Raw genomic sequence first — 14266 nt, forward strand, 5'->3', positions numbered from 1 at the left:
CTGGGCCTTCCTCCATGATCATATTATTTTCATCTATAAATATTTATATAATATTTAAACCCCTCCTTCAATTTCTTATTATTACAGCTATTTCTGTAACGAGAAAAACAATAGTATCTTATTTGATTATATGACCTAGCTATGCTGATATTGGGTTTTTTTAAATAATAACTGTCTGAAATGATTTTCCTGGCTTCTTGTAGTACTATAAATAAATCCACCATTTTGTATGATTCAATTTTTATTACAAGTATAACGAGCCAAATACAGATATTTGTAAATATTAAACAATGTTTTTTGATACGTCCAATCAAGAGGATAGTTCCATAGATTATAATACATATAATATTATTACCTCTTCATGAATCATTTACTATTTATTAACTGCACGATCTACGTGTTTTATTAGTATAAAATGTTAAATAGATGACAAATAAACAAATTAATAAGATTATCAAATAATATAAAAGGAATTAATCCATGATATTACTGTTATTTTCCCTAAACGATTTATGATAAGGTTTTATTCAATCTATGAGCAATCGCAGCAATGAGTCCAGCACCTTTTCCACTTCCATCTTCACTTAACATAAATTTAAAAGGATGTTTCGGAGCGAATCTAATCAAATACTTTTCCATGTATGATTTTAACTTCGGATGATATTTGTATAAGGAACCAGTCACTGCAATGGTCGTTGAAGCTCTATCCATTCTGAGTAAGAATTCCGCACAGGGAATACAAACTAAAAGAGCAGCTCTTTCACTGAGAATTTCTGCAACATATTGCATGATTGCAAAGTCTTCTTTGAATGAGGATTCATTGAAAAGTCCAACTCGAACTAATATTTCTTTGCCTAGACAAACATCATAAGAAAATATGTATTATATCAAGCCATCACTAAAATTATCTTTAAACAAATATTGATAAGGTACTCTTGATTATTTTTATTTTTTTTAGTAGGGTGACATACCTTCGATACTTTGATCCCCTAAAATAGTGGAAATGTCCTTAGCCTCTAAACAAGAATTTTTCAAGACGTCCACGGCACTACTAGAGGTAAAAATGAAGCCTTTTTCACATAAATTAAGTAAAATAAGACGAAATACATTTCCAATAAAATTTCCAGAATAATATTTTTCGTAGGTGAAGCTCTTTGGAATTAAAGACGTTGCATCAACTTCCGCGTCAATTTCTGTCTTTATAAAGTCTATACATCCGTCATCTCCAAAGGCTCCCCATTCTGGATCCATAATAACATGCTTCGTTTTACTACCCTTAGACCAACGAATAACATTTTCCCCTTTCTCGAAATAAGCACCATTTGATCCAGTTCCTATAATTAATCCAATGGCTGTATTAGGATCATCATATGCACCACGGACAAGGGTTCCTGTTGTATCATTTAAAATAGCAATAACAGATACATTAATTGTTTTAGGAAATTTTTTTAATGCATCTCTTAACATCTGAACTGCATCCCGTCCGACACTTTCAGAGCAATTAAACCTTGATGTCCATGTAACCAGGACCCCAGAATCGAGAGAATTCTGTCTCATGGGGAAACTAAAAGAGAAACCAAGAGGAAGTTCTCCTTCAAATTGAGGTATATGATCCTGAATAAAGTTGGAGCAACATTCTGCCAGGAATTCAAAGAGTGCTTCTCCCTTCCCATATCTTTTTTCTTCTGGAATGGAATAGGGTTCGATATCCTCTCTCACGATGCGCCCTTCCTTCATTTCAATAAGAATAATTCTGAAATTAGATGATCCTAAATCCATAGCCATATACAATCCCTCTTCTTTCCCACTAAGCAACTCTGGTACAAAGGTATTTTCCATTTGAATGCAGGATTTGTCTAATCCATGTTTCATACCAAGTTCAAGCTTCTCATGAAATACAGAGCGAACTTTATTGACTTGTTCTTCACTAAGCACAAATTTTGTTAAACTGTTCTTAATTTCTTTAGCTCGACTTTTGTTAGACAATATCAAATTTGGAGAATCCATGATAATGAAACAATGAATAAGCCGACTCTTGTAAGGTGAAGACTTATTTTCATCAACAACTGAAAATTATTTATTACACGTCAAATTAAATAAACTATGAAGAGATCTCCATCGGAAGAACACTAGCTCCAACCACGCAACCTGCTGTGATAGAAAACTTTATTTTTAAGAGAAATTCATCTTGGTCAATTAATATTAACTTCGTACAATTATGCAAAGGTAGTATTTTGTCGTAGTTCTAATTTTATATCAATGCCAGGTGGTATTTTAATCAATTCTCCCAATTTGGGCTAATATTTTACAAAAGAACGCTCATTAATTTACCTATATATCATATGAACAATACTTATTTTTCATAGTATCATTTTAGTTTGAATTAAAATATATAATTACATATATTAATATGTCAAATGTCCTTTTTTAACCAAATATATCAAAAAGTCTTCAATAATATAAATATTATGTCAAGTGTAAGCAAAATTGACAAGGAAAATTGAAAAATAATGTTAGATCAAGCAAGAGGGTTGCTATGTATAATATTGTTTAAAAAATTTAAACTATACAGTGTAACTCCGTCTGACAAACTAAAGGAGCATTTAAAAAAACATATTATGAATTATTACTGTAGTCAAATAAAATATTTGATTTGAAACTTTGCTTCATCATTTGTGCATATTGTCAATTCTTTGTATTTCTATCTCAATGGTTCCACCATATTCGTAGTTATTATTTTTTCAAAGCTGTTATCATTATTATTTTATTCTTGAGGAGAGAACATCTAAGTATTGAACAACTACAGTATCGAATAAAATACTATGCATCATTTTAATATTATGAAATATATTTATGTAATTCATTTAACAAATTGTGGAGAAATAATATGACAATGACAGTACGGAAGAATTTAAGAGATGAATAGAATTTGGTGTGATTGACTTATTTGGATAACTATCAAATGATTTCAGGCCTCTTTTCCGTTTCTTTTTGGATGATAGGCTGCGTGATAATTCAATAAAGTTAACTACGAGGGTAATTAGTAAGAGAAAAATTGGCAGTTGATAATAAAATGCTCTGTAAAATTTTCATTCGTACATCAAGTGTATTTTTAGGATAAATACAACCTTTTTTAAGTGGTAGTTTGTTAGCAAGAGGTTAAATTAGGTTAAAAAGAGATTTTTATTTTATACATATTCAATACATCTATATATTTTTATGTTCTTCAAATAAGTTCGATAATAAAAACCAGAATAATATGTTTATGTGTAACAGAGAGTAATGAGATATACAATTATTATTGTTTTTTATTATTATTATTAATTGTACAAATGTATCAAATGATAAATGTGAGTGACATGAATTGAGCTAATTGTCATGAAAAGGGTATGAAGTATTTATCCATTTCTATTAAACTAGTAACAATATCTTGATCAAATTTGGATCATCATAACAATACTCTTAGTATAAACTATTTCGAAGCAAATTTACATTGGGACAATAAGTATTGAAAGTTGCATGTTGGAACATATATAGAATATTTTATAAAGAGTTTCTATATAACGACGTAATTTTTATTGTTTTGTTACTACCTTTCATTATAAAAGAAAAAAGGCCCAAAATGAGTAGTTAATAACTACTAGTTATTTACAAAAATAAATTGTATTTCACAACCTTTGAATCAAATTTAACCAATCAACGTTCAGAATACTGACTAAGAGTAAGTGAGGTATTGCTGTGTACTTTGAAAAATTCTACTTAGACCCGTTTAAAGGAATGTTTGCAACATTGATTAAACGGGTCTGTTTTTGCTTTTATATTTAATGATGAAAATCGTGTGTATGTTGGGGATGTTAAAAATAATGAAACCGAAACTCAATTGGGTAACCCTTACAATTTGAAGAATATTTTGGAAGAGAGCAGCTTAGCTGCCATGGTGTTTCATTAAATCAGCTACAATTAACAAGAACATTGGCAAGAATTACTCCGATCTCATCTTTAATTATACTGTGAGTTCAATAAGGACTTAAACTTATAACTCCCAAGACAACTCTCAATATTACCCTCAATCTTTATGAGCACACATGAATTTTCAATCAGGTTTTGAATGTAGTAGAAAATGAAGTTAACTTCTGAGGAGTTAAATAATAATGACAACAGTTTAAAAAAGAAAATTCATTCTTCTTTTTACCAATTCAAAAAAAAGCGGGCGAGCTAAAAAATACACCGAATTTTCCTCACTAGTTATACTGGTACTATTTATTCATTGTGACCTCACGTGAAGGTGCTCTACAGTAAACAAAAATACTTTAGAATAAAAATAAATAAATACTTTAATTCAGAGGATAACAAAATTAGACAATATTCAATTAACACTTAATTAAATATATAAAAAATATAAAACGATTATTTCCATATAAAATATAAAAAAATGCATAACAAGGCACTTTAAAGCTCAAAAATAAGAATATGTAGGAACTTAATCTAGCATTTGTGTTGCAGAGAGCAACAAAGTAGATGAATATCCCGTTCTACTGCAAACATAAACTTTCTAGTACAGAAATTACAAGTAAATTTTAATTCATCAAAATTCAATGGGGCATCATCATCATTATTGGAAGAAGAACTAATTGAATTTTGTCTCTTAGAGAAAAATTTCCAGCAAAAGTATTCTCTACCATAATACTCGAGGGAGAAATTTGGCGATAGAAAGGATGTGCTTCGTGGGAAAACCATGCTATGCTTATCATAATAGTGTTTTCTGAGGTTATGCTTATCATAATAGCCATTAGGACATAGAAGACATATGTAGAATCGAAAGGGTTTCACGAGATCCAGTTTAAGTTCAAGCGATCGCTTTCGAGTTACGATCCTTGTTTTACTCTCTTCTTCATCTTCATCAAAGGACCTAAACGTGTATAATGTAAACACGTTATAAAAAAGCAAACGATATTTAAAGGTATTATAGTAGGAAAATAATTATAATTAATGAAATTTAAATCTTCAAATATAGGTACATATTTTACAGACAATAATAACAGTGTTTAAGTGTGGAAAAATTAATGTTTTAAACTCTGAAGATGTACATAATTTATTATCCTTTAAAACAGGGGAAAATTTGGTTATATTAAGGGGTAAATATGGGTTAAAAATATTCCATAAATAATATACATACATATATAACTATTCCAAGAATTTAAAGAATTTTAAACTACTTTCTTTATCAAATCCTAAGCAATTGACCTACAAACAGAATTCTCAAAACATTTTAATACAATTAACAAAGAATCAATCACTGTGCTGGGGGTATTATGTAGACTTGAAGGCCTCCAAGAAGAGTTGTAGGAGCTAATAGTTTATGATTCGTTCACAAAAGATTCAATTCGAGAAGACATTTGCATACAATGATACTACTCACTTCTCAGTAGCAATACACCTCAATTAATTGTTCGCTTCTCTACAACGTATCTTACCGAATTTGGGTCTGCATATGACATGGTTTGAGATTCGACCCTGGTTTCACTGCAAAAATTGGGATATATCAAGTATCGAATTCTTATAAGTAATACATGTTTTCTAAATCAAAATTTTATGAAATTTCAAATTTAAAGTCAGAAATACAAAATATATAATGATTTTTTAGATATACTCATTTTTGTAAAGGTATGTCTAATTTGACGAATATAAAAATATATCTTCAGCATTTTCAAGCTCTACAAGTGAATCAATAAGTTTATGTTTCGAGAATCTTTAGTTATTTTGTGACAAATTAAACCTTGATTTAGTCAATATCAAGCAGCTGCTGGTCATATGATTGCGCAATATCACGCGTTCCCAAATATGAATATTTTACTCAAAAATTGAGTTTCTGTTTGCTTTGTAAAAAAAATAATTAAGAAGCATCATGTAGTTTGACTCAAATTAGGTATCATTTTCATACAGAATTATATCCTGGGCATAATCGATTAACTTTTCAAGAATATCACTCATTCCGTAGTTTTGTTGCGGCCTCTCGTAATGCAAAATTTTTCATAAAATTTTAAATGCGTCAATCGTAAAAATAAAATAAAATCTGAGATATTACAGCTGGTAGGAGAAAATTAAACGCATCAGCCTAAAGTATATTATTTCAGGTACAAACAATTAAATTTTGAAGTATATAGCTCCAAACGTTTTTATGTAACATCCATTTTAATGACAGACGGTATTTTGTTCACACTTAAATAAAATTAGGGAGTAGGCGTAATATTTTTTTTTTAATGTTCCGGTACAAAAAATAGTGGAAATTAGGTATCAATTTAAAGGTTATTAAATTTCAAATGAAAGGATATATATTTAACCCTGTAGTCCTTTCTTATTTGTAGATATGGCTACCTAAACGCAGGAATTTATCAAAAAGTGTGAATTTTCGAATTTGATTATCACTCAAGATATATTTTTTAAACGGTCAAACACAAAAGTTATGGAAGAAACAACTATACAAATACTTTTATCTTTAAGTCCTGACCATTATCTATTATTTGAACATCAATAATGGTTATTTTAATGTACATTGTAGATTATATAGGTCTACAAAATTGGGATTCCAAAAATTTTGTCACGCAAAAACTGTCATTTTTGGGGAAAGTTGGTCACAAATTCAAACTTATTAGCTAAACGACACAAAATACAGGATTACAATTTAAAAAATCATAATCTACAGACATGTTTACACTATTAAAAACTTATTAAACAATTCTCAATGTTTATTTTCTACCCTAAATATTTTTTCACACTTTTGGCAGTGAAACCGGGGTCGAATCTGAAACCATGTCATATATACTAGCCGTTAAGTCAAAAACACTAAAAAAAATACAGTCAAATCAGCATTGCGTACTCTTTAATATTATATCGACTATCAGATACTGAAAAGCTTGTTCACAAAAAAAATCGGAGCCTTCACATTATTTTTGTCAATGTTCTAATTTTGCTAATTTTTATTAATACTTCAGCTTGATAAATATACGATTGTATATTGTTGGAGTTTAAACTATTGTCTTAAATTATCATACATAAAAAAAGAGCTAAATCTGGACGATCAAACAATCGACAGTATAAATTCCCAATAAAAGGGTTAATGACTAATGCTCTGAAGCAATGTTTCTCAAAAAAAAAAAGTATTCCGAGGCTCATTAAATAAAACCTTAGGTATCCCCATTTAACAAAAGTTTTGATAATTTGTGATGTCGGTACAAGTTACAAAAAACTGTACAAGTTGCAGTTTTTTTATATCTTAAGATGCATTATTTAATTACAATATAGGGCATTCCAATAACCAACTATTAATTGATACTATCATTTCATTTTGATCTATTAAAATAACATGTTTATTATGTATTAAGTAGTAATATAACTGTGGGCATTTGAAATTTATAATGTGCCACAGAATACTTATATTTTAGTAATTTGTATTAAAAATAGTCAAAAATTACACTATTAATATATTGATCATCCACAGAGTATTTAATTATTGCATTATCCTTTTCCCAAGTACTCTAAATTCTTCATTTAAAATTTTTCATCCCACTTTTAGGTTGCAACTTGTACAAAATCTCAACTTGAACACAACATAATATATATATATTGTATAACTTGAAATTTGTAAATTTAGATTGAAAAAGTTGCCACCGAAAAAAATGACTATGAAGTTTTTACATTTCTTATTGGAATTCCATTTAATGGTCGCTATGTGACGGGAGTAATTTTTGACTTTACTAGATAAAATTCAATATTGATTAGAACTATATTTAATATATGACACATTAGATAGTCCAAGGATAATACATTCAAAATGAAATGATATCATCTTTTAGTAGTTGGTATTTAAAAAGAATGTTGTTATAGTTAAAAATGATGTCATATGACAAACAAATTTTAACTTCTACATACAATATACCAAAGATAAATACATATTGCAACACATCTGTCAATTTTTTATGGGGGTACAGTTCGAGAATTACTGATCTACTAGGGAGTAAATAGTATCAAATCTGCTTTTGAAAGGCTTATTCCTAGGTTTTTAGAATAAAATAGAAAATTATTTCTTTAAATAGTACTTCATTTTTTGTTAGGCAATCTTAAATCCTCATATTTATAGTTCCAATTAACCCTTAGTTCACACCTTTGCTAATAAAGACTATTTTATTGTGTGAATATATTAGAAAAGTAAAACTACATATTATTTGATATTAATTATTATACATACTGTTCTGAATTGTAGTCCCTCTTTAATTCATATCACCTCATAGATCCTGAAAAAACTCCAGACGAATTCGTTGTATCTTTGTCTTCGTCCGTTTCCATTTGATCTTCAATAATATCTCCACTCAATAACTGAGTTAGGAAATTTTTAGTTTCGGCCAACTTTCTGATCTCTTCTTCCATCCCATAATTATTTCTTTGAAGCAATCTCAAGTGTTCATAAACTTCAAATAATGGCACTTTTTCTCTAAACGTCGATGATGACCCAATCAGAAGGTTCTCTAAATCCAAATCCATAATTTTGATAGAGCTTTATGTGATACTATTTACTTCCTCCTGAGTAAGAACTATAAAGGTAATATCTCTAGATTGAATCCCGGATCAATATAAACAAGTTTTAGAAAACGTTTTAAGAGACTCTAATTCATAGTTACTTTTTTTTTTTTTTTTTTTATGTTCACATGCTGAATTATAGTTATTGGCACTTATTAATTATGTATTTATATTGATATAAATGACATGTTTTTCTTAATAATTACCATGTAGATTATATTTTACTCCAAAGGACTCCCAAATTTTTGGGAGCTCACGTGAGAGGAACTTCTTTAAAATCATGATTCTTCTAATGATAGAGTATTTGAAACGAGGATATTTGATCAATGATCATAACATGAATACACTATCTAAGCTTGAAAATGGACTTATTAACTAAAATTATTATCAATGGGTTAACTTGTTCATTTTACTAACTAATATTCAATTAACCCAAGGTAACTTGAAATATTTCAGAAATCGGTGAAATTTTTATTATATCCTTTTAATTTTTTGAACTGGTTTTGCAGAACCATGCCGGGTTCAACCGATCACACTAGGCATATTAAGATAAAAAATTTATTCTTCATACATTTATTCTTTTTAGTCACAGTGGTACAATAAATATTTATTTTCGATGAAATGTAAGAAAACATTTTATACAGAGGCCCACATTACATTTTGAAAATTCTGTTCGAATTGGTTTTTTTTACAAAATTGTACCTGACACCTTCTCCGACTACTTTCTTGAACAAGATGGCCAAAATTGTCAAATCTAAAATCATTTTCTCCTGGTACGGATGTAGATTTTCTCCCATATCTTTTTGCATTACATTGGTTTCTTCTTAAGTAACTCATTGCAACAGATATACGAAATTCTAATTGTCCTTCTTTTGATCCCGTTTTCCTTCCTATTATCCACGCATTTTGAATGGAGGCGTCTATTATCCAAGTGAACAAACTCCACCACAATTTCTTTCCTCTAACTCCAATTCTATAACAATTAATATTTTGATCCATTCTATTTGTTCCTCCCATTGACTTGTTATACTCTTTGATTACAGATGACACGTCAATTTCGATAAATTAATTTTGCTGTTTTGACCATTTATTCACTTTACCGGTAGGATGCTGGCCAAAAACAGTTGAAGAAATAGTTACGATAGCGTTATCTTTCTAACTACTAATTTTCACTTTAAAATCTTTCGTTGTTCCTCTGGTACATTCCGAATGTCCTCCTTCTTCAGTTACAAATAATTTTGGAGAGGATATTGGCCATTTTTTGTCAATTCTGTTTGATCTAATTGTACCAGTTCCTTCATATCCTCGTTTCTTAAGCTCTTCCAATAAGGCAATTGTTGTAAAAAGATTATCGGTGAAGAGATGATAAGGTATTTTTTATCATCTGTATAGGTATTCAAAAGTTGAAGAACGGTTGCAGCACATTTGCCTAATTTATTTTCAAGATCCTCATCTCCAGTGTGAGATTTTCCTTGGTAAGGATCAAATGCAATTAAATATCCGAGAACTGTGTTTTGCACCAAATTTTGTACCCAAAGCGAATGGGGTTGTTGCGTATAGACTGCTTGCAACTATGTTTTCCAAAATATTCCGCCATAGCCTTACCATGAGATATCATTTTTTCAGGAATGAAATGTTCGTAGAATTTTTCTTGAAGATGCTTGATAAGAGGCCGCAATTTATGGTATTTATCTTTCTTATTTGAATTTTCAGGAGAATTGAAATACATGCTTCTCATTATTTTTCAAATTTATACCTACGCATAGCGTTGCTTAGGGCTTCATTTTGAACGTCAGGGTCCTTGGACCAATAAAGCCTTTTAAGAGGTAAATCATTATATCCACACACAATTAAAATTCCAATAAAAACTTGAAATTCTTCTTTTGATGCTTTAACATAATTCCAATTTCTAAAAAGACAATATTCCCTCCTTTCTTTGAATGTCCATTCCAGAATAGCTTCATCAAAAAAAAAATCAAAAAGCTCAGTATTTGAAAATTGACTATATCTGCAATTAAGCGTCTAGAGGTAGTGCTACAATTATCACTATTAACTAACATATACAAGAATTTCAGATTGTTTTCTAAATCCATTATGGGGCCCTATGAAGAGACCAGGGAGATTTCTAGAAAGTTAACTGCGATCCCTACCTCTGCCAATCTTGTGTACAAAGCAGTAAGCAAGGAAGGAACCCTTTTTTTTTTTTTTTTTTTTTTGAAGCCATGGCTATCTTATTAAAGGAATGGGAGAATTTCCATGTTTCCCTCTTGGAACCCTTCACTTTTGTGGAAGGGTATGTTTTTTACTTGGTGCAATGCTTGAAAAAGAATGGAAAATCTCATTAAGGACGCTAGAAGGCTAATGTTAGTATCTTCTCTTAAAAAGCCCCTTAAAACATCAATCCTGGAGGAGGAATCGAAAGACTTGGCTCCAAGCCATCTTATATTTGGCCCTTCATCAATCAAGAAGATGTTGGACAATGTTCGAAATGACCGAGCTTTGTCTAATGCGATATGGAGGGGTTCAGGTTATCGCAAGATACTTTTTGGGTAGACAATGGTTAACAGGCCTTCGACCCCTAACCCTTCCTTAAGGTCAACACTCCGCCTGATAATTTTATGGGACCTCCAAGAGGTAATGAAATGCCTCTAAGAGAAGGATACAGAAGTACACCTCCTTGAGTTATTCCTCATTGAGGTATATTTTTGATTTTGAGACTTTAGATAAAGCAATTCAAATACTTTCAAACTTGGGGTTTAACTTCTTTTCTGATAACTTTTTCCAGCTACTCACAGAAGCTAGGACTATGTTTACATAATTGTTCAATTTTAATTAAAAGTAAATCTATATTTAATATTTTGAATATGGTTATAAACCACAATTTTTATCTAAAGAACCTTCTTGTTCCTATGTGTGAGGCAATCTTCTTTTATGCTCTGAGACTAAACAAACAATAGATAACGAAGTTGCAGAAATGTTGTTTTTTGGAGCTTTTGAGATAGTTACTGAAAGTGATTGGTCTCCTTTCTTCATTTTCGGAATATTCGCTGTTACTAAGAAGGATAACTCTCGATGGAGAGTAAAAAGAAATCTCAACACCTTGAGTAAGTTTATTCTAAATTAAAATTAGAATCAGTTGATTCATTAAGATTTTGGATAAACAACGAATCCCTTATTTTGTGTTTTATGCTCTTTAGATCTGTTTGATACATATCATTTTTGTAAGATTTTGTCCTGACCATTGTCGTTTTTTCAAATTTCGATGGAGAAACAATATTTACCAATTTAACGTTTTATGTCTTGGTCTGATATCAGCTTCGAGAAATTTTACTAAGCTTTTAAAATAAGTGATTTCATATCTAAGGTCACAACTTAAGATATGCCTCGCTCTCCTCGTGTTTAGCCTCGCTGTTATACATACCAAGGACTCCTTTAAGCAGGACCGGGCACGCGCAAACATGAATTCAAATACGCGTGCATCATGGGTCCATGACTTCTCAACTCCTAAAGCACCGTCAAGGCCAACTCAAGCTGCGTCCACGTCATGTAGGACTCAACAGTTCAATGAACTACAACAGCATGCTGTGTTTCACAAATCATCAATTGGAGCACTTAAGTACTACTCTAAAGAAGACAACAGTACCGGAGTTTAAAGACACAGCCGAATTTTCAGAGTTTGTCGGAACTATGTGGAATATCCTAAACGTTAAGATACCTGGAGTTGGCTAAGAAAAGAGAGATGAGCTTCGAGAAACTATCTCTGAGGAAATTAATAAAAGGGAAATTTTGATGACCCTTTCAATCCAGAAATTCAAATCTCCTCCGAGAGCAACAAAGATATATTATGGTGGGAAGAACTATGAATATCCTGTACACCAGTGAGAAGAAATTTAACCCAACGCTGGAAGTTTTTATGGATGTTTCCTTATCAGATATTTCATTATTATATGGCTCCTTTGAACAGGCTCGATGGACAGGGAATGATCGAAATCTCCATATTAAAGAGCTCGGAATGTGATCTTTAGAGAAAGCGTTATTTCGATTTCATATCACTCACAGATATTAGTACATGTGAATAATACAACTATTATTTTTAAAGAAGGGTGATGTCAAGGTGAAACGTCTAATCGAAATCGCTGTGAGAACATGGAAGCGTTTGATGAAAAGAGGAATTGGGGCAGATTTTGTCTGGATTCCTTTCAAAAGAGAACATACAAGCGGACTTTTTATCGAGGGAGTCTCTTCATACTCGGGAGTTCGGATTGAAGGAAGAAGTATTCAACCAAATAACCACCCGTTTGCTCCAACCCGAGGTGGATTTCTTCTTGTCAAGAGATTTCCACGCAAAGTCAAATAATGTATCTTCGATGAGAGACGATCAGGCAGAGGCCTTAGATGCGTACTCCATCAGTTGGAAGAAGAAGGAGAGTCACTATGATTGGGAGCAGCGAGGAGAATTCTGTCGTCCCTAGACACTCAGAGCCTCGTAGAGTTAGGGATTTTGATAGCATGGTTGATTTAGAGGGGCCTTTATTAAATAAAGGTTTCGATTCAAAGGCAATTAATATAATTTTTTCTGATATTCGTTCCTCAACAAAGAGGACTTACACATCGGGGGGTTTGAAATTTCTTATAAGTTTTATATAGGAGAGGGTTTATCTTCCTTAACGTGTCAGGGAATGTGGTAATTAATTACTCAGCATCACACCCCATGTCTTCCAATAGCACCCTTGCAACAAGAAACACGGCTTTAGTAAAGAATCAATTATCATCAGATAAGTTGTTGGCCTGATTCTTGTAAGGTTAATTCAATTTAAATCCTTCGTTACTTAAATATCAAGATACGTAGAATGTTAAAATGATCCTTAATAAATATAGAGATTCAGGGTGTCTGGATAGTTTCATAATATGAAATAATGGTAAAAGAGACCCTCACTTTAATAGCTTTGGCAAGTATAGCTAGAACTCGTTCTTTGCCTTTATTATGCTTGAGATATAGAATAGACAGTGATTTTTATTTTTCTCCCCTTTTTGGATCTAGAAAAATTCAAGTTCATGTCATATTAGAAGCGGAATTAATTTAGCAAGTTTTTCTCAGACGAGAGACTGAATCAAGTCAGTCATATCATTAAATATGTAAATAAGACTAAAATTAAAAGATAAATTTTCACCCCTTTGCTATTCAAGACTGCTAATAAATGGTTAAAAGATCATGCAAATGACGGGTGTTAATGTTGGTTTTTAAAGCTCAGAGCTTGAGAAGGGCTGTTGTAGCTTTAAAAAGAACTAATGATAGTCCAGTTGTGGAAGTTATTATACAAAGTTTTTGGTGTGAGGAAGCACGAGCTTTTCATCGGTTTTATAATGTTCCTATAAGGAAATAGTTAATTTATAATTGATACGATATTATTTTATTCGTCACAAGCCGGTATTAAGATTTGAAGTTTACGACGTATCGAAGATATATATTTAGTAAAGTATATAACAATTGTGTTTTAATTTGTACTCCTTCTTTCCAACTGCTTTGGAGTAAAATAACTTTGTAGGATTACAAATGTAAAGTTACGCTATGACATAAAATAGAAGACATTAACTATGTCTACTGTATTAATGTCTTATGGTGATGTAAGAGAAGGCATTTCTGAATTTTGACATATGAAAACACTATAGGAACTGTTTGATGTACAAGAAT

At 31.1% G+C, this 14266-nt stretch overlaps 1 protein-coding gene and 1 long non-coding RNA gene across 2 annotated transcripts; one reads left to right on the forward strand and one right to left on the reverse strand.

The window, feature by feature from the left end:
* Positions 1-223: 223 nt before the first annotated feature.
* LOC121113812 (hexokinase HKDC1) lies at positions 224-2069 on the reverse strand. Its single transcript, XM_040707677.2, has 2 exons — positions 972-2069; positions 224-854 (listed from the first exon to the last, which is right to left on the reverse strand). The coding sequence occupies exons 1-2, from the start codon at positions 2005-2007 to the stop codon at positions 511-513; spliced, it is 1380 nt and encodes a 459-aa protein (XP_040563611.1). The 5' UTR covers positions 2008-2069; the 3' UTR covers positions 224-510.
* On the forward strand, positions 933-2872 carry LOC121113813 (uncharacterized). The gene is made up of 2 exons (XR_005863113.2): positions 933-1057; positions 1128-2872. It is a non-coding gene; the product is annotated as an uncharacterized lncRNA (long non-coding RNA).
* Positions 2873-14266: the final 11394 nt, after the last annotated feature.

The sequence above is a fragment of the Lepeophtheirus salmonis genome, chromosome 2 (assembly GCF_016086655.4).
Source record: "Lepeophtheirus salmonis chromosome 2, UVic_Lsal_1.4, whole genome shotgun sequence".
In the NCBI taxonomy this organism is placed as follows: Eukaryota; Metazoa; Arthropoda; class Copepoda; order Siphonostomatoida; family Caligidae; genus Lepeophtheirus; species Lepeophtheirus salmonis.

Bases quoted from the DNA above. Each gene is read 5' to 3' on its own strand.
- LOC121113812 (XM_040707677.2), bottom strand. From the start codon at position 2,007: ATGGATTCTCCAAATTTGATATTGTCTAACAAAAGTCGAGCTAAAGAA. The intron at 855-971 runs GTATGTCACCCT...ATGTTTGTCTAG, and splicing joins AGGGGATCAAAGTATCGAAG to GCAAAGAAATATTAGTTCGA.